The sequence below is a fragment of the Tympanuchus pallidicinctus genome, unplaced genomic scaffold (assembly GCF_026119805.1).
Source record: "Tympanuchus pallidicinctus isolate F22 unplaced genomic scaffold, pur_lepc_1.0 scaffold4, whole genome shotgun sequence".
Taxonomy (NCBI): domain Eukaryota; kingdom Metazoa; phylum Chordata; class Aves; order Galliformes; family Phasianidae; genus Tympanuchus; species Tympanuchus pallidicinctus.
The window spans coordinates 23968971-23994447 of NW_026294758.1; the positions used below are offsets into that span (position 1 = coordinate 23968971).

At 35.1% G+C, this 25477-nt stretch overlaps 1 protein-coding gene across 1 annotated transcript in view; it reads right to left on the reverse strand.

Moving 5' to 3' along the window:
* The window catches only part of ADAMTS19 (ADAM metallopeptidase with thrombospondin type 1 motif 19), a 158228-nt gene that overhangs the window by 7618 nt on the left and 125133 nt on the right, over positions 1–25477 (reverse strand). Inside the window, exons 17-21 of the mRNA XM_052700979.1 lie at positions 21580–21737; positions 20655–20808; positions 17755–17890; positions 16127–16331; positions 14255–14407 (exon numbers count right to left, since the gene is read on the reverse strand). Coding sequence (XP_052556939.1) covers positions 14255–14407; positions 16127–16331; positions 17755–17890; positions 20655–20808; positions 21580–21737 — 806 coding nt within the window. The remainder of the gene's footprint in view (positions 1–14254; positions 14408–16126; positions 16332–17754; positions 17891–20654; positions 20809–21579; positions 21738–25477) is intronic.

The following is a 25477-nucleotide window of genomic DNA, read 5'->3' on the forward strand; positions in this document are numbered from 1 at the left end:
TTCAGAAAATACCCACTCCAATGAACTTTCATATAGTCATTAGATCTCAGGTTTATTTCAACCCACATCTTCTAGTATGAGTGAATAGGGGATGTTTTTCTATAGCTCTTCTCCCACACCTCCCAAGTACACACTTGCACATGCTATACTTTATTCTGCAGTGGTGAATTACATTTTAATTTTGACTGTTTTGATGACCTACACTTTAAGGCCATGTAGATGATTAGCAAAAACTCCTGCAGGACAACTGTGTTTGTAGGTTTAGACTAAATGTTCTAATACGCAGCCAGAGGTTTTTTTTTTTTTTTTTTTTTTATGTGGCTGTTAATCTGTGCATTTTGGACATATTCCTAAAAGTACTGTAAAACCGTTCAAGCAGCAAGACATGTAAAACATTCCTGTTAAAGATTACAAAAAAAAAATCTTGGATAAATATAGTTAAGAGCCTTTTTCTTTTTCTTTTTTTTTTTTTTTTCTTATTTTTTCTTTTTATTTTTTTAAGAAAAGGAAGGGTTTTTTTCTTTCAAATGAGATCCACCCACCCTATTCGAATTTTGTCCTACTTTTGAACTTCTTTTAGACATAATTTCAGGGAAAGAAATCTAGGTGTTAAATATAACAATCCTTACACTTGGCATGCACACCAGTTACCCAAGATTCCTTATTTCTTTTTCCTGCCAAAGATATATATTCTGGAGAGAATGCATATTCCCATGGCCAACAGCTGAGGAAGGTGCTGTAATGCCTTGGCTGCTTCCAGCTGGCCTTTCAAAGAAGTAGGAATTCCTAAATTAAGGAAAAAATTGTCACTGGCAGACTGTAATGGTGAAAATGCATCCTTTTGCCAAGACAATAGGCAATCACTGCAAAGGTTCATACAATCCTCAATGAAAAATCCAATCAATATTAACAGAATTGACTTGGACAATTTATATTCAAGAAAAAGTGGATTGTTCAGTAAAAGATTTTACAAGTCTAAGTATCATTAAAAGAGGAGAAGTGCTCTAAGAAAACTTGATGAGTTCTACTGGAAATTATTAGCAGAGCATTCCTAGTCATATATGTACAGGTTCATCAGTTCCAGCATTCAAGCAGTTTCAACCTTTTAATAAAGTGAGTGTGAAACAAGGATAGCAAGCAATCAGATGCTAGCAACAGGATTTGTACTTTCTATCATGCTTGCAACCATTTTGTATATCTGAAATTCACTTTTTAAGGCAGGTAATCAGTAAAAGTTCTGCATTTGTTTGCAATAAACTGAGTTTATATTCTTACTTTTAAAGGTTACTATTCGAAGTAAATAATCTGTAATTTACTTCTACTTTTTTTTTTTTTTTCTGAAACTATTTGTGAACAGTGCAACTAACAAAAAAAAAAAGGGGGAACTAATAGTTTCAAATATAAGATGAAGTTTGAGTTCTTCTATTCATCATTTCCAGGAAGGTCTTTCTGCCTCTCATTTCTGACACACCCAATACCTCAGTCTGTGAATGCCAAAAATATTCAGAACTTGTGCTGAAAAGAAGTCTGCAGTTGGTCTCCTAGGTTTAGGAAGTTTTAGTTGACCTTTTTTTTTTTTTTTTTTTTTTTCCTCTTGCTCTCTTTCTCACTTGCTCTGCCTCTCTCTCTCTCTCTCTCTCTCTTTTTCCTTTCTCTTTCTCCAAGCGCTTTCTTTTTTACTAATCGGCATTTGGTAACTGTTCAAAAGACATAAGATTTGAAAGGAAAATAGATGGTCCCAGCCCACCTTTGATAAGCTGCACTAGAAGCAGGCCTCATGAAGAGGAAGTCCTCATCATCTGGTCTCAGGAACCTGGAGTTTTCTCTTCTCTAGTTTTTTAGTCACTGTTAGCTTCACATGGAGATTATCTATGCTGTTCAGTGAAACATGAGAAACTGCTCTTGGTAACAATACAAAAAGCAACTGACAGTTTACAAGTGGAAAATCACATGGAATTTAGCTTAACACGATTACTACAGAAATGACAAAAAAAAAAATAAAATCATTTTGAATAGGATGGCATACAGAAGTTTCTCCATCAACAATCTATGCTGTAGACCAACACTGATCATTTACTCTGAATCAACAGTGGGACTTCACAGGTGTTGATCTTAACAGCCATGCTGGACTTAACTCAGAAATAATATATTCTTTGTCCATGTGTGAGACCCTGCTTCAGTTCCTGTTTTATCTATTTATTTAATTTATTATTTTGGATAAACCAGTTACAGTCCATCACTACTTGGTTGAGTAAGTGTGAGTGCTCCATTGAGAGTAGCATTTTGTTGAGACACGGAGCCTGTCGACTTTCCTCCACAGTGTTTGCAGAGTTGGGTTAACTCACAAAATCCTACACAGTGTTTGGAGTGGTGAATTTAGAGGCTGGATAGTAGTAGAGCATACCACCTCCTGTGAGATGAAGAGTAGTGGTGAGACATACGATCTCATGCTCCGGGCAAGATTTATACTGTAATGTTCTTATTGATTATACAAGGATAGGTAGAAGACCCTTGGATGTGGAAGGAGAAATCCCTTGCAAGACTGAAAAGTTTTTAATATGGTGTATAAGATAATTGTGGATCTCTTTGAAATCAGGAAAAGAGCAAAAGGAAAAGGCATTTTTTTTTTATGATGGATTCTTCACTGAATTAAAACTCTTTATTATGTAGACTTTCCTTTTCTGCACAAACAGAATTCTGATGACTAATTTATTATTCTCCTAAAAATATTAACTTAAAAGTTCCTGAAATCTTCATAGAGAACACTAACCTTCTGCAGAAGTTCTATGTATGATAACCCGAAATCCTGATTCACAAAAACAGACTGCTTTTTTTTCATTTGTTTGTTTGTAATTTCAGGTAAAGTTGCCCAGCTTAAATGTATGTCTCTCGTTAGTCATGACATATACTTTCAAAATCAACAGAAGACCATCACAACTTATACACTTGTAGATTCAGCAGAAAACTATTTACATGAGTTATATGAAGACTCAGTTTTTATTTTCCCAGTTTTGCAGACTATATTTCTTCTTCATGCTTTTTTTAAAGGCAATATACATGCAAAGCTGAAACTAAATATTCAACTAATTTTTTTGGCAGTAAAATAGATCTCTGATGTTTGTGATATTCAGAGATGAGGGAAGTGAAAGATAACCATTATTAGAATCTTTATTATCCAGTCAACAGAGCAAATAACTTTAGTCAACTGCACCTCTACAATGCTTGTATACAAATATGTTGTGGATATTTTCACAATTTAGAGATACCGTATACTTGCCTAAAGCCTTACATTATTTCTAAAGTGTCAGAAAAGAAATTGGAAGGAGGTAGTTATTTGTTAGAGCCATGTGATAAAACTGCAATTCATAACTGCTTGTGAGGGCTGATACTTAGATTTGATATTATAGTACCCACACTCTTAAAAATTCCTTTGTGTGGTATTATGTATAGCCACAGAACGTAGCACTGCCATTAGTGCTTTGTGGTAAGCAAGACATAATCATATCTAACATTTTCACATGTGAGAATTCACTAAACTGTTTTTTCACAGAAGACGACTTTCTATTGATTATAACTATCAAATAACAAAATAAGAATAGGATAAATTGGAAGCAGTTAGTTTTAAAGACATCATAATTACCTTTTCTTTTCTATGAAATCAATAGGTCTATGTTACTCTGGATTAGTGAAAACAAATTCTTGAAAATATTTTGAGAAATTAGTCTTTGAATATATAATTTGATGTTAGCATATATCACAAAACTACTGTGTAAACATCCTTCCAGGGAAAACCATAGCTCATCAAGATAGATATTTATTGAAGTGATTATGGCATTTCTAATGAAATGACAATTCAAAGAACTCACTAAGAACATACATAAAATGTCATAGGAGAAGAAAAAATTCCCCTCATATTTCCGGAATTTCCATGATTTAATATACTTACTTTCAGAAATTAAAGAAATATAAGTCGCCTACAATTAAGTACTTGACTGTAAATGGAATTATGACAGGTAGCAATCTCATTTTTATTCCAGTAATACTAAAAGTAAATAAAAGAGCTCTTCCCTAACAATTACTTTATTTTCATTCAGTAAATTTACCAAATTTCACATCATTAAGACCTTAAGTGTTAGCAAGTAATTATGTCAAATGGATATGAAAGATATTCAAAGTAAAACAAAGAAACAAATCCTGTCTGTTTAAGAAGGAATTGAACCTTAAGGTTATTTTGGCTAAAATACTATGATCTCACATTATAGGTCATTACTTCTGAAAAAAATGACAAAAATACCACAATCCTAAAAAAAAAAAAACAACAAAAAAGAACAAATAATAATAATAAAAAGCACAATTTAAAAAGACAAACAAGGAAAATGAATTAGAATATTACTTAAAATTATGAGCAAAACCTCACCAATTTTCTCTTCATAGTATCTAGATACAGTCAATGCAAGAAAACGGATCTCCAGAAAATTCCATATTAATTGGATAATTGTATTAAAATGAAACGTAAATTTTATTACATATGATGAAGTCATCCAAAGCTAAGAATGTCACTAGAGAACAACCAAAAGGCCAATAAATAGACAATGTTAACCAATCTGAGCTGTTGTGATCCTGTGATAAATTCACCTAAGAACAATCACTACTTTTGTTTGAAGGCTGTTGTACATCAATTTCAGCGGAGATACTTGCAGCAAGATTATATGAGGGAATTTTGGAGATTAAATGTAGTTCTGTGAATAACACTCTGAAAGATAATGCAGAAAAGTAAATCTTTCTTCCAGTATTTAAAAACTACAAACAGTAAAAATAATTTCAAATTGAAATCTAACTGGAAGTTATTACAAAACAGTAAATATTAAGAATCATGTAGACAAAGTAACAAACAAGAAAAAACAATAAATACTTGTGCGGTAAAACAAGAACTGCATAATGGCTCAAGTTTATCTCAAGCATGAACACCTGATAGTATTATCTGCATTAGCTTATAAAAGATAGGAAGAAAAAGGCATGAAATGTAAGTTTTCCAACACAGAGAAATCATCTAGATCCCAAAAGAGCAGAAGGATTACATAAATGCTAGCAGAATCCAAGTCAAAAAGCTAAATGAGTTACACTTTGGCAGAAGACAGAGTCAGAGATGCTGATGAAAACATCTGGAAGGACAGAGAGATTATCTTAGAGATTGAGATACACAAGGCAAAAGAATGCCTACTGGGATGTCTCAGTACTGGACTAAGTAACTGAATTTTCCTGCACACATTGACAGTCTTTGAATGATTTGTCAGCTATCAGAAAAAAAAAAAATCTAGACACCATCACAAACAGACCAATGATATGATCTGTCCAAAATGTATCACCAAGCAAAAGCAAGAAAGAAGACTATGACAGAAAATAAGGTAATGAACATGCAGCAAAAGCTTATACTGAAAACATGTAGTTGAAAATGCCAGGGAGTGTCATTCCCCATAGCAGGTATAAGCCATGAAATGCTAGATAAACTGCAGCATTTTCCAGTTGTATACTGAGATAATATCTACTTCTTTCCACCATAACCTCAGGTATATCATCAGTTACTGTAAAAACATTGGAGATTCTTAAGTAGAATAGTGTGTACATACAAAATACATTTGTTTCAGTTAAATGAAAGTCTAAGAAAAAGATACAGAAGCTGGCCTTTTTGTTTTTCCCATACCCATTTGTGACCCTCAAGGCCCACATTACTTTTGATTCCTTAGTTCCTTTCCTCATAATGTACTTGCACATAAATTCATCATATTTCCTGGGGTAGCTGTGAAATTCTCATGGACTCTGTAGTTCTTATCTACTTAAATTTTGTAGAGAATAGTCTTCTCAGACCAGGCATGACTGAAGGAAAATTAGTGCCAGCACAAGGACACAAGAAAGATGCTTGCTGTTAACTTTTGTCATTCAGTAGAGATCTCTGGAATATACAATCTGCTAGTGTGAGAACTATTCTTTATTTTCTGGCGCAGAGCTTGCTTCCTGAGTTATTTCTTATGATCAGACTCTAACTGATTTCAGTTTCTAACTCCTATCAAGGAGACGAGTGATGGGTGCTACTATGTGACAATCAATGTGTGACAATCAACATCACTCTGTGGACCTCTGAAAGTACCTTCCTTCATAGCTGTTTGCCTTCAAAAGAGTTTGCTCAGGACTGTTTACTGATAGAAGATGTGGACTATGACCAAATAACTCCAGCTTTCTATGGGAGACTGGGGGATAATACCACTGTATTCTGTGAAGGCAAGATACAAGTTGGCGCTTCCATGCTCCCTCTTATCAGCTGGCAAAGCTCGGCAGATGGGAACAAAAGGAGTTCCCGCTGAGATCCAAAAGCCAAAAAGATGCCACTCCAAAAGGAGCTGACTCAACCACTTTCATAGAATCACAGAATCACAAGGTTGGAAATGACCTATAAGATCATCTAGTCCAACTGTCTCCTCATCACCATTGCCACCACAAGCACTAAAACATCTCACAGCTCGTCATCCAGATGCCTCTTGAACTCTGCAGGGAAGGCAACTCCACCTGGGCAGCCATTCCAGTGCCTGACCACTCTCTGAGAGAAACAGTTCTTCCTGATGTCCAGTCTAAACCTCCTCTGATACAACTTGTGGCCATTACTCCGTGTCCTGCTCATTGCTTGGGAAAAGAGGCCAAATCCCTCTTCACCACAACCTCCCTTCAGGAGGTTGTAGAGTGCAATGAGGTCTCCCCTGACTTTGGACTTTATGATATGTATATACAGACATTGGAAAGTATTACCATAATCACCATTATCAACCAAACAGCCCTGGACGACCCATCACTACTAAAAAACCTCACTGGACCCATGGTGGTGACTATCTCCCTCTTGCTCTTTACAAAAACTCCTTGCTTTTATTTCTTATCTTTTCTATCGCCCGTCTCCCCTTCCCTATCTCCCTGATTGATTAAGATTTGTAATAAATTAGTCGAACCAACATTTGAACCATTGTTTCTTAATCTCACATTGGGTATACATCTATCAAAGTACCTCCTCTCCCTCCTATAAACTGGAGCAAGACAGCTGTGATGAAATGCATTGTAACAGGTGTGTAGCAAAGAGTTAGAGTAAAAATTTCCCTGGTCAAGTATAATTTTTGAATTCTGGATCAGCCTTCCAGACGACTCATTTTGTAAAGATCCCAGGAACTCTTAGCAAAACTCAGCTGACATTTCTGGGAGACCACACAATTAAGTCCTGGATAGAGGATATTGCTTCTGTTCAACAATTCCCAGGTACATTATTCTTTATCTAAATATATGCATATGTATATGTAAATCTCTTGCAGCAATAACACTTAAGTCTCACAACCAAAAAAGTTTGAGAACTGATAGTTAGCCTGATCTAGTCTGCAGCAGAATGGCTTGGAAGACTGCCAGTGGTAAATGATGATGGAAAGCTGTGCTCTTTGATTTCTATTTTGTAGATGCATGATACATCTCTTGTCAGCTATAAACATGTTTATTTTGCCTGGTCTTCTTTCCTCTGAGAGATCCAAATTTTGAGAGAGGTCACTGAGCTAGCTTCAGCACAAGAAAGATTCCCGTTATCCTCACTGTGGTAGAAACAACCATTAATCAAAGGCATCCTATTTGCACTTCTAATCCTTATAATTATAGCCAACGTATTTTTTAAAAACAGACTTCACTTTGATTCTATATATCCCTTGAGGATAATCCTCAATTCCAGTATCAAAGCTTAATCATGCAGTGTAAATGTGCATGTGTCATTTTATCTGATTGAAGATCTTAGGTGAATGTCATGGTTTTTAATGGTTCCACTAAGCTTTCTTCTTCAAGTTACACCTTTGTATCACCCTGTACAATTCCAAGGAGCCCTTTTTTTGGCCAAAAAAAGACATTCCAAGAACCTACCCAGTGGACAGTATCTCATACAATTTCTTCTCATGCAAACATTTCAGCTAAATTTCTGGGATCTGGAACATTTTTTTATTATTTATTTTGAAAACTATTTGAAAAATATTATTAACATTTTAGATGTTTACATTTTTATCTTACTGTGCACATTTAAAGAACTTTTAAGAAATGTGACTAATATTCTTATAAATAAAAAACATTTTGAAAATCTGCAATTTATCCCATTTCTGGACTCTGGACTTCTGACTTTCTGTTCACCACAGGGAAAAAGAGGAATTAATGCCAGCATGCGACAGCAGCCATTTTCAGAAAGCCAGACACCCACATTAGCACTGTCCACTGAAGCTGTGGGAAAAATTATTTCTTCAAAAAGCCATTTATATTTGAAGAAATGAGTCAAATCACAAAGACTGGTGGATACTCTGAGTATAGTACGTCACTAAAATACCACATCAATCATTCATATTTGGCATGGTCAGATTGCCAAATTTACTAATTCAATGAATAGCTGCCATCAATATAGAAGGTAAATTACAGAATGTAAATGAACAATTATTTGTCAACAGTAGAAAACAGCAAAGTGGAGATGATCTGTTTGAGTACAGCACGGATATCTACAGTCTATTAAACTTAAGACAAACTGGATTACACAGTATTAAGTTTCATAAAATTCATGCCAGCTGACAGAAAAAAACATTTTAGTTTCAATAGAAATAAGAGTTTGCTTTGATGATATCAAATATGTCTTTCGTCAATAAACTAGAGTCCAGTAATCATTTCTGTCATTTTTGTGGAAGTCACAAACACCCAGTAAGGCATATGGTAGCCAGACTTCTTCACTTAAAGCCATGATTCCAAGCTGTTGATAGAACCATAGAATTTGTGGCTGGAAGGACAGCCCCAAAAATTTGTTAAGCTGCCCAAAGATTGGAAGTTTATTACTGCATACTAACAACGTTTAGTTTTGAAATATTGATGGATATAAAAGGAAGAAAACAGAATTTATATATAAGTTCTCAGTTGTCTCTTCTCAGTCATCACTTCTGCGTAGCAGTGTTACCATTTTCTTTCTCTGAAATCTAACAGGTAATAATAGTATCCTCCTTCCCTTTCATATGGCACCTGTAGCATGCTGTACATTATGCAGTGAGACTATGACTGCACTAAACCCTTGAACATGGGGCTCCATTTGCATCTACTGCTAGCTACTGGTGGGCTTTTTTTCCTCCATCTGTTCCCCTTAATTTTACTTTATACCATCTCCTATAGTCCCAGGAGGGTCACTATGGGCACTCACTTGTTAATTGTTCAAGAAAGGTAATGTCTACTTTTAAAATGTTTTCCAGTTTTATCTGGTTTTTGGCTATTGCAAAGGGTGGTCTTAATTTGTTTTTCTAGAAACTAACATGACAGCTCATTTATTCTAGGCAAAATACAGTTTGCTTGACTGATCTACAAAATCCTATCTATCTAAAACAAGTTAATATCACAGAAGTGGTTGGAAAAGAACAAAAATCTCCCCACTCTGATTTTATAATATTGACATCTTCTGTAAGATTTGCTCATACTTCATTTCTGAAACAAAGACATATGTCACCTGCTGGAAACTTACTGTATAATTAGATCAATATGAACATTATTAACATGATGCTAAAATTATTTTGACTTCAATTGTTTCACATATTCTCTTTGTACATAAATCTATTAATAGTGTCATATTTGACTTGCAGCCAATACTGTTCCATCCCTAGATTGAGAAAAAGCTAATAATTTCAGATTGGGATCTAAAGAATAAAACCAAGGCTAACAACCTTGTCAGTGAAACTACAACATTAATAATAATCAAATTCTGTATTTTTAATTGAAGGAGAGCAAATCAGCTATTTGCTATGGAAATTTAGGGATTGTTTAAGTGTTTCAGCACACAGTTTAAAGGTTGAACATCTCACTTGGTTTAATAATTGGCAAAAAGTGAATTTGTTTTTCTCCTTTTTCACATTATTACGTGTTATTTGATCAGGACAAAAGAAAAGCAATGATCATCACTAACAACTGCTTTTTGTACTGAGAGATCTTTCAGTCAACTGTTGGTTTTATTCTGTCTCCCCTCAACAGCTGGAGACATTATCTTCCTTTCACCCAGTACCTGGAGGGCATTGTATAGACTATCTTAAATAAACAATTTTAAACAGGACATGAGTTCTGAGATTTACTGATGTAAAAACCAGTGGCTTTTTACAGTGCAAAAGTAAACTGTGCAGTGGCTTCAGATGTCATTTAGTTTTACAAGAAAAAATTATCAGATCCAACTTTGATCCCCCTTCTAACTTCTTCAGCCAACAGACAAAGCAAAATACACCCCAACCATGTGAATCATTATGACAGATTCTGTATTTGACGACTGTTTCTCTGCAGCCTAATACACAGGCACTGTTTAGAAATCTAGCTGTCACTTCCTCTTTAGCCCCTACTGAGTGCATCTTTTCTTTCCAGATTCCTCTACAAAATCTTATCTTAGCACTTACGTCATATTATATGCTTTGACTCCTATACACATACGCTTATATTCCTTCACTTTCTACAAGTGGCTCTAAATTAGTTCTAAATTCTATTCTCTTGCCCATTGTTTCAATCCTATTACCACTTGCTGAATGCCTCCAGAAGTTTCTGGCCTAATATCACATCAAACTTAAGATTTTTCTTATTAATTTCAAAACGTACTCTACTCCCAAACTGTCCTCCCTTCCAAAATTCATCTGCCTCTTATGCTTCATTTATTCTACCAGTGTTCTGAAGATTCCAGATAATAGCAAAATATATGCGTGTATATATAACTTCCAACATAAAGTTCCCTCAACACAACCTTTGAGTATTCTGTACTGTCATCGTTTAAGTAACTACTCATACAGTGATGTGAATTTCTCTGGTAAGTCATCTAGATGTTTTAACAAACACTGCACATGCATTTCATTTGTCTACCCTCCTGCTTATTTCTTTATCCTTAGATGACAAATTATTAGCAAAAGTTACTGCTCATAACACAAGCAAGCTACACTGTGCTCTGTTTAAGTCTATAATAAATGTGATAAGCTTTCTTCATCGGGAGAAAACGTTCGTTTTGCTCAGCATTGTATCCAATGGACAGCATTCACAGAGAAAAGAATGAAATTGATAATGTTTCAAGACAATGGCTCCAGCACTTCAATTTGAGCCTTTAGTTTCACAGCACACTCATGAGGGCAGGCACAGAGTACAAGTGATGTTGAGAACAGAAATTTTTAGCACACTGAGCCACCTTGCTGACTAATAAAAGCTATTAAGGAGTTTAATGCTGCATACATACATTTCAGGTTATACAGCATATTTATAAGTTAAATCAGAATTTTAGAAGGATTTATGTGTTTTTTGACTTATCAGAGCCTGTAGTCAAGTTTTCTTTGATCTTGCTATTATTGTTAAAATGTTGAGCAAAAGAATTATTTGATCTCAATGTGACTGTACCTCTAAAACAATATTAATTCCATTACAACACAACCATGGTTATTAATAATGTTATCTTTCCAGTAATAGTACAGTTTAAGCTTCATTTAAAATTATGCCTTAGGAGTTCAAAAGAAGCAGCAAAGCCAATAAGGATCACATTAAGCCTCTTGTTTCAATGTGTGAGAAGCGTCATTTAAATTTTTCAAGCCAAGTCTTGGCATTAGCTAGGGGGAACTTGGCTTTGCTCAAAGGAACAGCCTTCTGTCAATGTCAAGAACGATCCTGAAGAGTAAAAACAGTGAACACAGAGGGCTACACTGAACTTCTAAGTTAGAAACAAACAGTGAGCAAAGATTAACATTTATTTGAGCTTTCCATTTGTTTCCCCTATTGCAGACATATTAATATGTATGACATGACTTCGTGTTGCTATGTACTCTAGCAATGGAACAGAATAGTAACGGGGAGAAAAAAAAGGAAATCCAAGTATATTTTAAATCGAACGCATGTCTCCGCAGAGAAATTAAAGTATCTATTCTTTTTGTATAAATCCTAGAAAATCTCAGCTGCATAGGTCACACTCAGGCTCTATTATTAACCATTCAAAAGATTTTGACCATTCCATACAAAATATTCCCTCATATTCTGTTCCTGAAGTTTAAAGCACAATATAGGTAACACTGTTAAAATCTTGACAGGAGGAGGGCAGAACATTTGAAATGCCAGTAAATTTTAAACAGGAAGAAATACATTCTTGTACATGAATCCATGACACGGGCTTTTGTGAAAAGTACTGAATCGGAGAATAAAGCCCTTCTTTTTCTTCAGAGGGCACTGGGAATACAGCATAACTTGTCTGAGCATCCTCAGATAGCCTCAGCAATGCTGATTTGAATGACTGCTTCAGCTAAAAAAGCAAACGGTCATTTCTACATGGTCTACTTCTTGTTCATGCTAGTGCTATATGATGCAAGTTTTTTCTCCAATTCTGTGGTACGGAAAAGCATCTACTAGGCTTATTTCCAAACATATCTTCTTATAAAAGTAACCCTGCTTCTGAAGATAAGTTGCTTCTGGCTGTTGCTTAAAAATTAATGGCTATACTGACTTGCATTTCTGAAGTAGCTAAGGTAGGGGGTTATATCCTAGTTTCTATGACGGTATTCCAAAAAATCAAGTATTTGAAAATAACTCATAAAGAAGACCAGAAAATTGAGTAAGCAGTAATATGATAGTGACAATTTGTACCCCACAGTCACTACAGTCATAAAATGGGAGCTCACAAGTAGAATTCTGTGAAACACTCATTACCCATACAGTTCTTGAAGCTAATTCTTGGAAGGCTGGCCAGTCATACATTGCTGGCTTTAGTCCTTGTTTCCAGCTATTACATCATATTAAAAACAACCAAAAATACATTAAATACTTCTCCATGCAAGCAAGTTTAAAAGCTTTTGCAGTAATGTTACGCATTGAAAGCAGAAGAGATGTTTGCAAGGTTATGAACAGAAGCAAAATAAATAAATAAATAAATAAGTAAGAATATCTCTGCTAAAGCATGGTCTGTGATAGGGCAGTAACCAACCTTATCAACTATTTTTTTTTTTTTTTTTTTTTCCAGAATCTCATTGTGTTTTGAATATTTTAAACCGTACCAGATGTTCAGGTTCCCAGTCCAATAACACATTCATTCAATCACAGATCTAACCAGTGTCTTCTGATACTGTTTGGCCTGTGTGTATGTATTTCATTGAAATCAAAATTCCTATACCAAGGAAATAACTGGTAGTTACATCAGGTGTTCAGAAAAATCCAGTAATACTTGCTTTCTGGTTATTAAATGTTGTACTTGGAAATTGACTATGCTAAACATGCTTCCTTATGAGGCTGAAAGGTACATCTTGGAATTGTGGACAAATAAAATTCTGCAAACATGATAAAATGTCTTTGAAATGATCTTAATTGGAGTATAATTATTATAATTATTTACAGTTGGGTTACATCTAAATGGCAAACAATACCTTGCCCTGGTTAGGAAAAAAAGATTGTGAGGTAGTTTTGAGACGGGACTCAGTAGGATGACCTAAGCAAATTACTCTAAATGTTTAGTAATGGAAATTCAATTATTTTCCTAGAACCATTTTGTTAAGCAACCCTTGAAACAAATTCCACATTACAATGAGAAATGCATGACAGAATTAGGACATGCAACAACAAACATTAGGCCTCTGCCTGCCTATGATGGAAGTGGAAAAGAAACACGAGAGTACCTCACCAAACCATGCAGTGCACACTGCCAATTGATAGCCTGTATGCTGCTATCCAGACGTTCAGGAACTTCTTGCTGGGAGCCAAACTCAGTATTCAATGTGTTTGATACGTTGTCTCAGTAAGACATCAAGTGAGATGCAAGCAAGAAAATAAGTCTAAAGAAAATAAAGGACGCAGGCAAAAGAACTGCTACTTTGCTTAATCAAGTGTTATCAGAATTTTCGAACAGTTCTGGAAAAGAAATAATAGCATATTTGCAAATATGAACACTTGATATATTCCATACTCTTCATGTTTCTGACAGTTTGGCCTGCCTACTGGAAACAGTAAATATATATATCACATTTGCACAATATTGAACATTCAACTAATCCACATTTCTGACTTTTATTTTACACTTTGTCACACTGTGACTTCATGTTTTGAATATTTTTTTTTTATTTACTATTTTTTAATTATTATTTTTTCACAACTGGGAGGGTTCTAGATCTCTAATAGAAGCCATACAGAGAATTCAGCTTTGAATGTATTACGCTATGGGACAGCAGAATCAAGGATGTCTCACCTTAGACCAGTCTCCCATTCTCCAGACATAGCATTTGGAATAGTCCTCACAGTCCTCTGCTTCTTTAGGTCTTGTGGACAAAACGCATTTCTTGCGGGGATTGGTGCACCTCACAGTCCGATGCCGTACTCCCTTACCACACTTTACAGAGCACTGTTGGAAAAAGATGTTTTTCAGGTTTCTACAAAAGGCCTCTGCCAATGACTTCTGCCAAGCTATTATAAATACTTCAGGACTTCAATGATTTCCTGACTTTCAATCTTTGCACAGATACTCGATTTGCTAAAAACTAACACATGAACAAAAATTCTGTATGAGGCACAATGATCATTTTTAGATTTATATGTGAAAATATGTAATTTGATAAAAAAAAAAATTGCTTACTAAAAAACTAAGCTTTAAAGGCTGTGTTGGGATAAGGAAACATTTAGAAAAGATTTGATGAAACAAAAGTTGCAGTAAAAATATAATGCAATCTTTGAATAATTAAAAGAAATATTATGAAAAACACTAAATGAAGAATGTAAGTACAAGACTTTATCAATTTCAAATAAACTCCACCTTTATAAGAAGAAAAAAGTTAAAATGTAAAAGCAAGTACTCTAAACCAATGCAAGAATCCAGACTGAATTTGAAAATTCAAATTCACAGCATACACAGCATGTGAAAACTCTCCTCAAGTTCCCTAGAAGGTCTTAATCTATGCTTTTTTCAGCTATTACCACTCTGCCAAAAATTATGCCATTTCCTTCTTAAAACATTATCACTGCTTTTGATCATCCCACTGCTTGTAGATCAAAACTCTCCTTTGCCAAGGCAATTGCAACTGCAGGAAGCAGAAATGGCTAGCTTCCAGTTCAATGGTGATAGTAGGAATGTCTACGGGAAACACCTCTCTCTTCAAAATACACTTCTTCCAGCAGAAACGTGCTTATTTATTATCTCTCAAGTGAAACAGATCAACTAAACCACATGGGTTTCTTTCTCACACCACTATAAGCATGCATGACTCTTCCCGCAATCAACTTTTGCATTATAAATGTCTGTATCAAACCAACAACTGCTGATGATTACTCCTCTTACCTCTACCTTAGCACATGCTTTTTCTATTTGAAAATATTCCCTGTGCTGCTGACCACAGAAACCCAAACAAAGCTGTATACCCACATTCAGAAGCTGCTATTCTTATTCTGAGCCTGAAGGGACTCATAGCACAGCTCAGAATTGCTGTATTCTTCCAGTGGAGGGAGCAGCTTTAAATAACCCCTTCAGCTTTTCCAGACAGCAGTGATAACAACTCCCTTCTTCCTCCACAGTCAAGTACTGTAAGAATTAGTATAGCTTCTTAGAAGAAGAAAATCAAATGAACATACAGCCCGCACTAATGCTTCAGGATAAATGGATCCAAAATTATCTTATTTACAAGCCCTTTGGCTCAGTGCTTGTACTGCTCTTGGAAAAAGGAAGAGAATGTCCTTTTTTTTTTTTTTTTCAGCTTCTCTCCCGGCCTGCCTGAAGTAAAATGGAAGCTACAATCTGACCAACCTCCCTCTCAGACACTCACAGTCTGAACCCACATTTCTGTAGCTGGCAGCTGTCTTAATTCTGCGTACCACTAGTTAGCCATTACTACAGTCAGGATGTACTTGATTACATCCACTTGAAAATAGGCCAAAAGAAACTGTTCCAGGACGTTAACTAGGTAAAATGTAGTAGTTCTATATTTGTTTTCCAAGCTTGTTTTCCTAGTCCTGGTTCTAAATCATTGCATGAGGATTCTGAAACACATTTTGCTAGCAAAAAAAGCCCTACACTCTCAGAAAATACTAATGAATAATCATTGTGTCTGCTTATAAGCTGTAAATGCGGCACCTCAGACCAGACTCCCGCCTCCCACACAGTCATGCAGTCTTGGCCTTCACAGCGCTGTGCAGAAGCAGGCTTTGGCCCAAGACAATCTCTCTCCCTTGCTCTGATCAAGGTCCCATTTCTGAGCTGCTGTGTGCAGGCTATTTGTCTGTTTTGTGTCCCTTTTCCACATGTCCTTGAACATGGAGTCCATTCAGTCATCATCCATCTACAAAGAAATACAGGCAATACAGTAAGAAGAAATCTTGGAAGGATGGAAGAAGTCCCATTATATCGCTTAATCTTTTGCTTACTAATAATTTCTTAGTCAGGATACACTTGTAAATGTTCTCCTTCCTTTCAATTTAACATTTAGCTCTAAACAGACTAATTACTAATCTAACATATTTTAAACTTGAATACTATTCCGTGATTCTATGAATAAGTTAATGCTCACTTCATCAGTTTCCATGTTTTCAGAGTACTCTCATGTCATTACAAGTCCAATTAGAAAAGCTCCAAAATAGTGTTACACATTTCAAATATGACAGTCCACTAATCAGCCTTGTATTTTCTATCTCTATGACTACCTATATGTCAAATGTATGCCCTGCACCTATGTCCATCATTTTTTTTTTAAGACAGAATCAGTCCTGTGTGTTGTTCTTAAGGAACCAGAGGAGCTCAGACTCTTTCATGTTCTTTAGGATCAAGCGTAAATCAAGTTGCTTCGCTTGAATCACAGCAAATAAGGCGATGATGCAGTTTGGCAGAATCCATATACCTGGAAAGTAACCATTCTAGGAGATACGTTTCCCCAAATGTTCTGTAGCTTCAGACTGGCCATATACCGTTAAAAATCAGAAATTCTGCCATAAATGTAGTACACAAGTTTATCCCAGGAGGTTAGATTTGCAAGGGAGATCTTTAGGAAACTGAAGTTTAACAAATCTGTTCCAACATTCTGACATTTATTGTAAGAAAGCTGAACATTTAACTGAGTTTTCCTTATTAGTAGTTTTTTTTACAATTTACAATTTACAATTTACAATTCACAGACTGTCTAAATAATGCGATATACAGTGCCTCAGAAGAATAGCAGACTATTTCATTTCCATCAATTCAGTGTATAGTGTCATTAATAAAATAAAATGCTAACCTGGTCAAATATGCATATAACTGAAAGAAATCTATCTACTGTTTAATTGTCTATGGAAACACAGATGTTAATAGTTCAGTCTTACTTACGATGTATTACATGTTGTATTTTATTGATCTTAATATTTCATGATTTACAACAAAGCTATGTCTGCTGGTCCATTTTACACACTTTCTTCAACAGTTTTTGCATTACATTTGCTTTGAATTGAATTACTTTCAATTTCACTGTATTTTCAACATCACAGTGAGAACTTCTACCAAAGAAAGTAATAAGCTGCTTTCTTGAATGATAATTGATTGAGTCCTGTGCTTAAGGGCTCTCTTTAATTCAGACTTAAGATAAACAACATTAAATGTATCAGCATCCTCCATATTTTGCAGTTTAACTTTTGGGAAGTGTGGCTTTACTGCACATTGATTGCCAGAAGCAATAAATGCACCTGAGATTTTTACATTTAGGTATAAGTCTGATACAATCAAATCACTTTTACCTGGTCTGGCATGGCTGCTCATTGCACTTTCGGATCTGTGGTTCAGGTTTTGTTAAATATTTGCACTTCTTGTTGTCCACATGACTGATATTTTTGTTCATAATCTTTGTGCAAGAGACTGTTGTTTTTCTTTCACCTAGTAGAAGATAAAGCAGGTATGCAGAGAAACCAAGAATAGACAACTTTGTTAAAAAGGAATGCGAAATTTATCTGTACATCAGATGTAGTTATTCTATGTTCAGTTTGGCAAAAAGAAGTGAAAAAGACAGCAGCGAGCCTAAGGGAGATACTAAACTTTTTAGGGAAGAATGCATTTTCTTAATCCAGTATATTTGTACCAGTGTCATTAGAATATTGTTGTTTTCGTCCTGCAACAAGTCATATTCTGAGCCCGACATCTCACTGCTGTAACTGCTTCCTCCTCAACCAAGACCTCAGTGTCGAGAACAGATTGTGGAAAAATCACACAGGAAAAAGACGTGTTTGCTTGTTAAGTTAAAGGAAAGGAATAACAAATCCTGCCTCCCTGCGTTGCTTGACTTTAGCAGTTCTGCTCTGTTTAGTAGCATATTGGCAGGTGTGGCCAGCACTCAGGTAAAGGGAATCACGGCTGAGGCCTTCAGAAAGGAGAGTACACTAAAGAGAAAAGGCCATACAGTCTGATCTGCAGTGTAACCATTTAGGAAGCTGTTTACTGCTGGTGGAGACCTAATGCATGTTCTGTAATGTAAACACTGCCTTTACAGATGGACTGACACTTGATCCTCTTGAACAGGTACGAAATCTGAATTGAATGCAATAATTATCACAAGCATGAGCTTGTAATCAGAGTGGAATATAGTTTTTAGAAGACTAGCAGCCCCTTAATTAAAGTCTTCAGTTTGTAAAAAACAACCTCATAACCACTTCTTTCTGTTACTCTCTGGAAGTTTACTGACAAATGGTGAGTGCAGAATGCAGTATTTATTAGCGGTTAGAAATGTGCCTGCAGACCAAGCAGCAAAGTTAGAAATAATAATTTTCAATGTGACTACAACTGACATTTTACAGTTTTTGTATATGTAGCGCACACACAACTTATCTATTACATACAGTGTTCAAAACGTTTGACCCTTTTTTCCCTCATTTACATATACAACTTTGCATCCATGTTCTTGCCTACACTAAGAATGCTTTTCTGCAACACAAGAAGTGGCAGACCAGTGACATATGTAAAAATGCACAAAGTCACATTGCTTCATCAGTACTTTCATCCTGACAGAGGTTTTAAACATTTAAGGAAAACTACTGATATTTATATTCTTTAATTGGGTACATGAAAATTTTGATGATAAAAGTTCAAGCACAAAAATTTACACAAGATACAAGCTGCATCATTTTTATTTCATTATTACTTCATATTAAATGAAATAAATGAAAAGAAGAATTAAAGTGGGAAAAAAATTTAACATGCATTTCAGAATATTTGCAGTAAAAAAAAAAAACCTTCATGGAACTTTGCATTAACTCAACTATTTCAAACAATAATAAAAAGTGATGGCCAATTACAACAGAGAAAAGTATGATAAAAATAAACATTACAGTAAAACACTTAAATATTTATTTAAGCATTAATGTAGAAAAAAATCACCAAGATAGTGCATTTTAGGATTTTTCCAATTGATAGGTAACTTCAAAAATATCTGAAGGAATAATGAGAGATTGTGGTAGCATTCCAATTATTCTAAAAATACTTCAGGAAACTGTAAAAAGAACGAATATTCCAAGTGAAAATGAGCGCACTATGAAGAAACAGAGGATGATACTAGTACCACGTACAAAATGCCTTCAGGGAAGAAGCTTTCTTACCAAACCACAAAAGGCATGTTTATGGAAACTACAGTAATCTGTCGTGACACTGGGACTGTTTGCAGAATCAAAGTAGCTAGAACACTGTGTTCTTTGTGTTGCTGTTATGAGAAGGTAAAGTGTTTCCAGGCTTTCTTATTGCATTACAAGATGCATAGCAGTTTTCACAACTGCTGATCAGAGCAGCTATGATTATCAAAGCATGAAAGACAGGTATTAATAATTAATATATTATTCACAGTATAAGTCTTATAAATTAATTATACAACATATTAAAAGGTCTCGGGGGTTGCCTTCATTAAAAAATCCCTCACATTTTCTAATAACCAGCTTCTGAACAGTTACTGATTGAAAAGGATTTTGCTACAGTAATGTCATTCATATTCCAATATTTGTTCTCATATTGGCTTTTAGTTCTTCCAAATTCACATTTTTAACAGTTTACAAACATAAACATAGGAAAAATATTACATAAGCATACTAATATCTGCTGTTGCTATATTTGTTCCGTATGTTTCTGGACCATTCTCAACTCACGTAACTAATGTATTTGATCTGAGATTGGGGTTCAGCTCTTCTGAAGTTTGAAATTTCTTTTACAGATCATTTATCTTAAGTAGTTCCAAATACAGAGTGGAATGCGCATGAACCTTCTATTCTTGTTCTTGTTCTTACACTTGTATTTCTTCTTAGAAACTGCATCTTGAATTGAGATTTCATTCCTTTACTATCATTTTTTTCTACCTACTTTATTTAGTTTGAATCTTAACTAGATTATCATTAAGATTATCATTATAGTTATCATTATTCTTTTAATATATTGAGGAAGAACAGAAAGAAATATGTCGATTATTCTGTGTAATCATACCAGCTACAATAGGCACATTACTATTAAACGCACTACACTGACCACCAGAGTCTGAAATATTAATATACCATTTGTTCTAGTTTGTGTGTGTGTATATATATACAGGGTAAATATATATATATATGCATGCTGTATATACATATGCATTGAATGTTTGCATTGTTTTTTTTTTTTTTTTTTTTACCTCCTCCACATACAGCATCACAATCCTCCCAGCCAGAATGAGTCCACATGAAAAGAGGTTCTGGTACTTTAGAGCTCTGATTCTCAGGTGGAGGATCCAGTGGGATTGTGTACTCATAGTGTAGACCATAGCTCTGGTCATGGAAAAGCAGCACCTGTAAGTTACAGAGGAGGAAAACATTCCTATGAGGACAGGCACTGATGAGAACACAACAGAATCTTTGAAGAAATAATCTTGAAGACCTTGACAGAATAACTTATTCATTCAAGGCCAGGCTGGATGTGGCTCTGGGCAGCCTGGTCTAATGGTAACTTTGTCCATGGCAGTGGGATTGAAACTAAATGATCTTTGAAGTCCTTTTCAACCCAAGCCATTCTATGATTCTAAGATTCAGTAGCCTTTAGAGTTTTCTGATAGATTTGATAGGAAAAATTACTAGAGGTACCTAACTCAGAATAATGGGAAAAATGTTTTTATTTAACATAAAGGTCTAAGAGCTCCCCAGGTAAAATAATTCATTAAATTTAAAAAAGCAAAAACAAAAACAAAAGCAAAAATAAAGGCAAAACAAAATTCATAACAAATCCAGGAAATTGCGTTTTCTGTGCTTTTAAGAAGATGATGCCTTCCCTAGGTATGAGATATTTCAAACTATTTAGACATTCAAGACAGTTTCTTGCAATTAAGGAATTTTGAATTGTGAAGTATTTCTGCATCATTTCTTCATCTTCTCTTTTGGATTTGTCATTTGGCTACCAACTTTTCCTCCCTACATTGTATCAAAACTCTACTTCTGAATGGAAAATATGGTAATTTCAACCTTGAAATGGCAGTACTGTGCCAAATTTAGCCAGTGGGCCAGGAGGATAGAAAACATCTCGTAGAAAAAAAGGCTAAATAAAACACAAAATTAATATTGTCATACCAGTAAATGTAAGGGAGAAGTTGTGGGACCTTTGGCAGAAATCTTCTCCCAGAGACCTCTTCGAACATAATGGACAGTGGTCCCAGCAATATTGAACGTTCCTGAATGTTCTATCTTCCAGTCACTATTGATAGACTGTTTACCAGCATCTCGAAGAGCTGCAAAAATACATTAAAAAATGTTGTCATTAGTGATTCTGGCCTCTTTCTACATGCTGATTGGATAATATAATTGGTAGATGAAATCACTTAAATCTGCAAAGATACATAGTTAACTCCAAAAGTAATGTTTCTTATTTATTTCCATGGAAACTACAACAGGTGCAAAAAGCACAGTAGCATTATTTGATAAAAGAAGTTATCAAATAAAAAAGTACAAAACACTATCTTTCAACGTAGTCACCACCATTAGTTATGCATTTTTACCAGCAACAAACAAGAGCCTGCACACCATACTTGTAAAAATCTACACCAGCGAAGATGACTCACTGTTTCAGTGCTATGACAATGTTGCTGCTAGGAAAATACTGCCCACACAGTTGATCTTTCATCAGCCTGAATAGGGGTAAGTCAGAAGGCAAGATCTGGGCTGTACAGTGGGTGTGGTAGGACAGTAGGACAGTCCAGCCAAGATTAGCAGTGCTCCATAGTTTTCAAACTTCCACAGGGCCAGGCGTTATTTTGATGCAAGAGAAAGGCTGTCTTTCTTTCTAGTCTTATTCTGGATGTTTGAGACTCTTATCATCATAGTGATGTAATGGTAAGAACTGATGGTTTGATGGGATTCCAGGAAATCCAGAAGGATCATCCATTTCCTATCCCAAAAGACATTGCACAGCACTTTACCTGCTGAAAGTCATCTCTTTTTCTTCAATGGGGAATTGACATGTCAACACTCCATGGACTGCTGTTTTGACTCCAACTAGTAGCAGTGATACCACATCTTGTAACTGCTAATGATGCAGTCCAGGAAAAAGTCATCCTCAGCCTCGGATTGGCTGAACAGATCTGACAAACTTGCATATAGCATTCTTTCTGGTTCCAGGTATTTGCAGGGCCCACGTGGCACAAGCTTTGCAATATTTCAACATTGCCATCATCACTGCCAATGCACTGAAACCAATATTTGACTCCATACACAATTCCCTGGTCATAATCCACTCATTCATGTGGATGACCTAATTGATATGCCTTTCATTTCATGGTATGACAGCTGTGCATGGGCATCTGCAGTGTGGCTTGTCTTTCACACTACTGTCACCACTACTGAAATACAACACCCATTGCCTCATTGTGCTCACATCCACTGTTTAGTCTCTATAAATGTTCAAGAAACATCGATGAATATCAATGGGTGCAGCTTTTCCTCATGAAAGAGCTCAATTACACACATTTGCTTCGGACACACTTCCATGTCAGACACCATTCCATAAGACTGTCCCTCTGCTGCCATCTGTCACACGGCAACAAAACATAACAGGGGACTGGCAGGAAGGTTCAGTCTCTTCTGCCATACTACCAACGTCTGTCTCTGGCATACTGGTCCACTGTGGTAAAATGGGAGACATTACTTTCACAAAAGCCCTTGTACTTATGAATGCTATTAACAGAAAGTTAAATTGAACAATTTTTGGAAGAAATGCTTGTCCAAATCACATATGCTTAGCATTAGTTGAATTTAAAATAAGTATTTTATTGCCTAGTAAGACTGAAGGTTCCAGAATTCATTAAATTAAAAAAGACAAAAGCAATTATTCTCCATTCCTAGGGTCTACAACCTCTACAAGACAAGGAAATACAATTTTCACAAGTTATTTTTCAATATCTGTGGAACTACATTAGAAATTCAAAAAAAATCTGGTTCAAAATTATTTCTTTCTAACCTCTAAATCTACATTTCCCCCACCTCAAAATTGACAATGCTATTATTATCTCGCTTAAGCACTTATTTTACTCAGACTTTCACCATCTAATTTGATTGCTCTAAAAACAGAAACAGATTGATCTTTTTGGTCAAATTACAATGTAAAAGCATCACCAAGTCAGTAAAGATATTCAGACATTGAAAACACAGTATACTACTATTTTTTACTATATTAAACTTTGCAGAAACTCTTCTGTGAGGAACCTTTATTTTAACCTTTTATTTTTTTTTATTTTATATAATTTTCTTATTCAAAATAATGTCTGAAATAGGCATGTGAAGGAAGGTTGTACTTGAAGTCACCTTTCAGACAAAAAGTTGTACACATTCCTCTTCACTGAAATTGCATGTTTGGCATCAAACTGTTTTAAGAGAACCTCAACATCTTAACCCTTGTCCAAATTTTCTTATTTAAACTTGTAAGTTAATGTGAGTCATTCCTGTAATTGTCTTTTCTCCTATTCATATTTATACTGTTATGTTTTGTTTCTATGGGAAACAATGGCAATAGCTCTATGGACTGGCAGCAATACAATTGCATAAGACATCACTGATGTGTACTACTACAGTGCTGTGTAATAAATGTTAGGATTATAAAATCCATTAATGCCTTGTGCTAAAAATAACAAGTCATTTTACAAGATCTAAAAATTGGTATTTCAGGTTTAAACATTCTATTACTAGTGGTAATTGAGTTCTATTTAATTTTAAAAATGTAGATCCCAATCCTTTTTCTAGTGGTAAACCTTGCACTGTTTTCTGTGTCTTTAAAAGCAACGTTATGTGTGACAGGACACAGTTGTGTTCAGAAGACTTGAAATCTCAGTCCTGGAACAACAGAAATATGTCAGTTCCTGCATTTTCTTCTCTCAGCTTCCTCAGCTGAGCCCCTGGGGTTAAAAGAACCATGTTGCCATGTATAAAATTTAGGCTTTGATTCAAGTAGTCCAGCTTCTACATCTGACTCTGTCGCACCTCTTATTGCAAGCTTGTTCACTGAGCTTTAATCCACGTCATACATATAAACCCTATTCTGCTTAGCTTTTGATGAAGGAAGATCTATTGTACAGATTAATGCAACATAGGAGGAAAATTCAGCACACAAGTGTATTGCCTCTCAGGCTATAAAATATACTGAGTAATATAGCCATAATGAAAAAGACAAACAATTTAAAAAAACTATGATGAGGAAATCTACCAGAAAAAGAGTTTGTGCCAAAAATAGAGGGAAGTGAATGTCTTTGGAAGCTGTGAATTTGTTTTTTTTTTTTGTTTGTTTGTTTTTTGTTTGTTTTTTCAAAATTTAGACATACTCTTCATAAAATAACTAAAACAAAGTCACTTTGGCTGAACTTGATTTTGTCAAGAAAACTGGCAAATATATTAAAAAAAATACGAATCTGAATTCTAAACCAGGATGCTTTCACTGACATCTTTCATCAGGGAAATCACTGTTTCACTTGCATTAAGGTTATCCTGTGATACCTGCAATACATTTTAAGAGTAATAATATTCAAAATTTGAATAACATAGAAAACGTCAATTTATCAACTCAGGAAATACAAAATTCCATCTTGATCTTATATATGGTGCCACTAAAATTAGGAGTTACATGCAATTTGGCATAATGCGTTCCTGTTTCTGTTTTTACTAAATTATTTTTTTTTGAAGCATTTATTTCCAATGTAAATGAAAATTATTTGAACAATTAAATGTTTAAAGATGCTGAAAACAACTATACTTGTACTTTGCAGTACCATATGGGATATATTCAATAAACGATATGTCTTCTTATAAGAAGAAACTTCTATTGGATGTTGCTTTTTTTTCTATGAGGTCACGTTTTAATGCTGATAGTTCCTTGCTGCTCTCTCAAAATTAACTAACGAAGGGACATGATATCACCTTCTGCAGCAAACTTCCTATGAGTTGCTGCTGCTTCAGTCTTTTCCAAATAATTGCTTTGATATTAAGG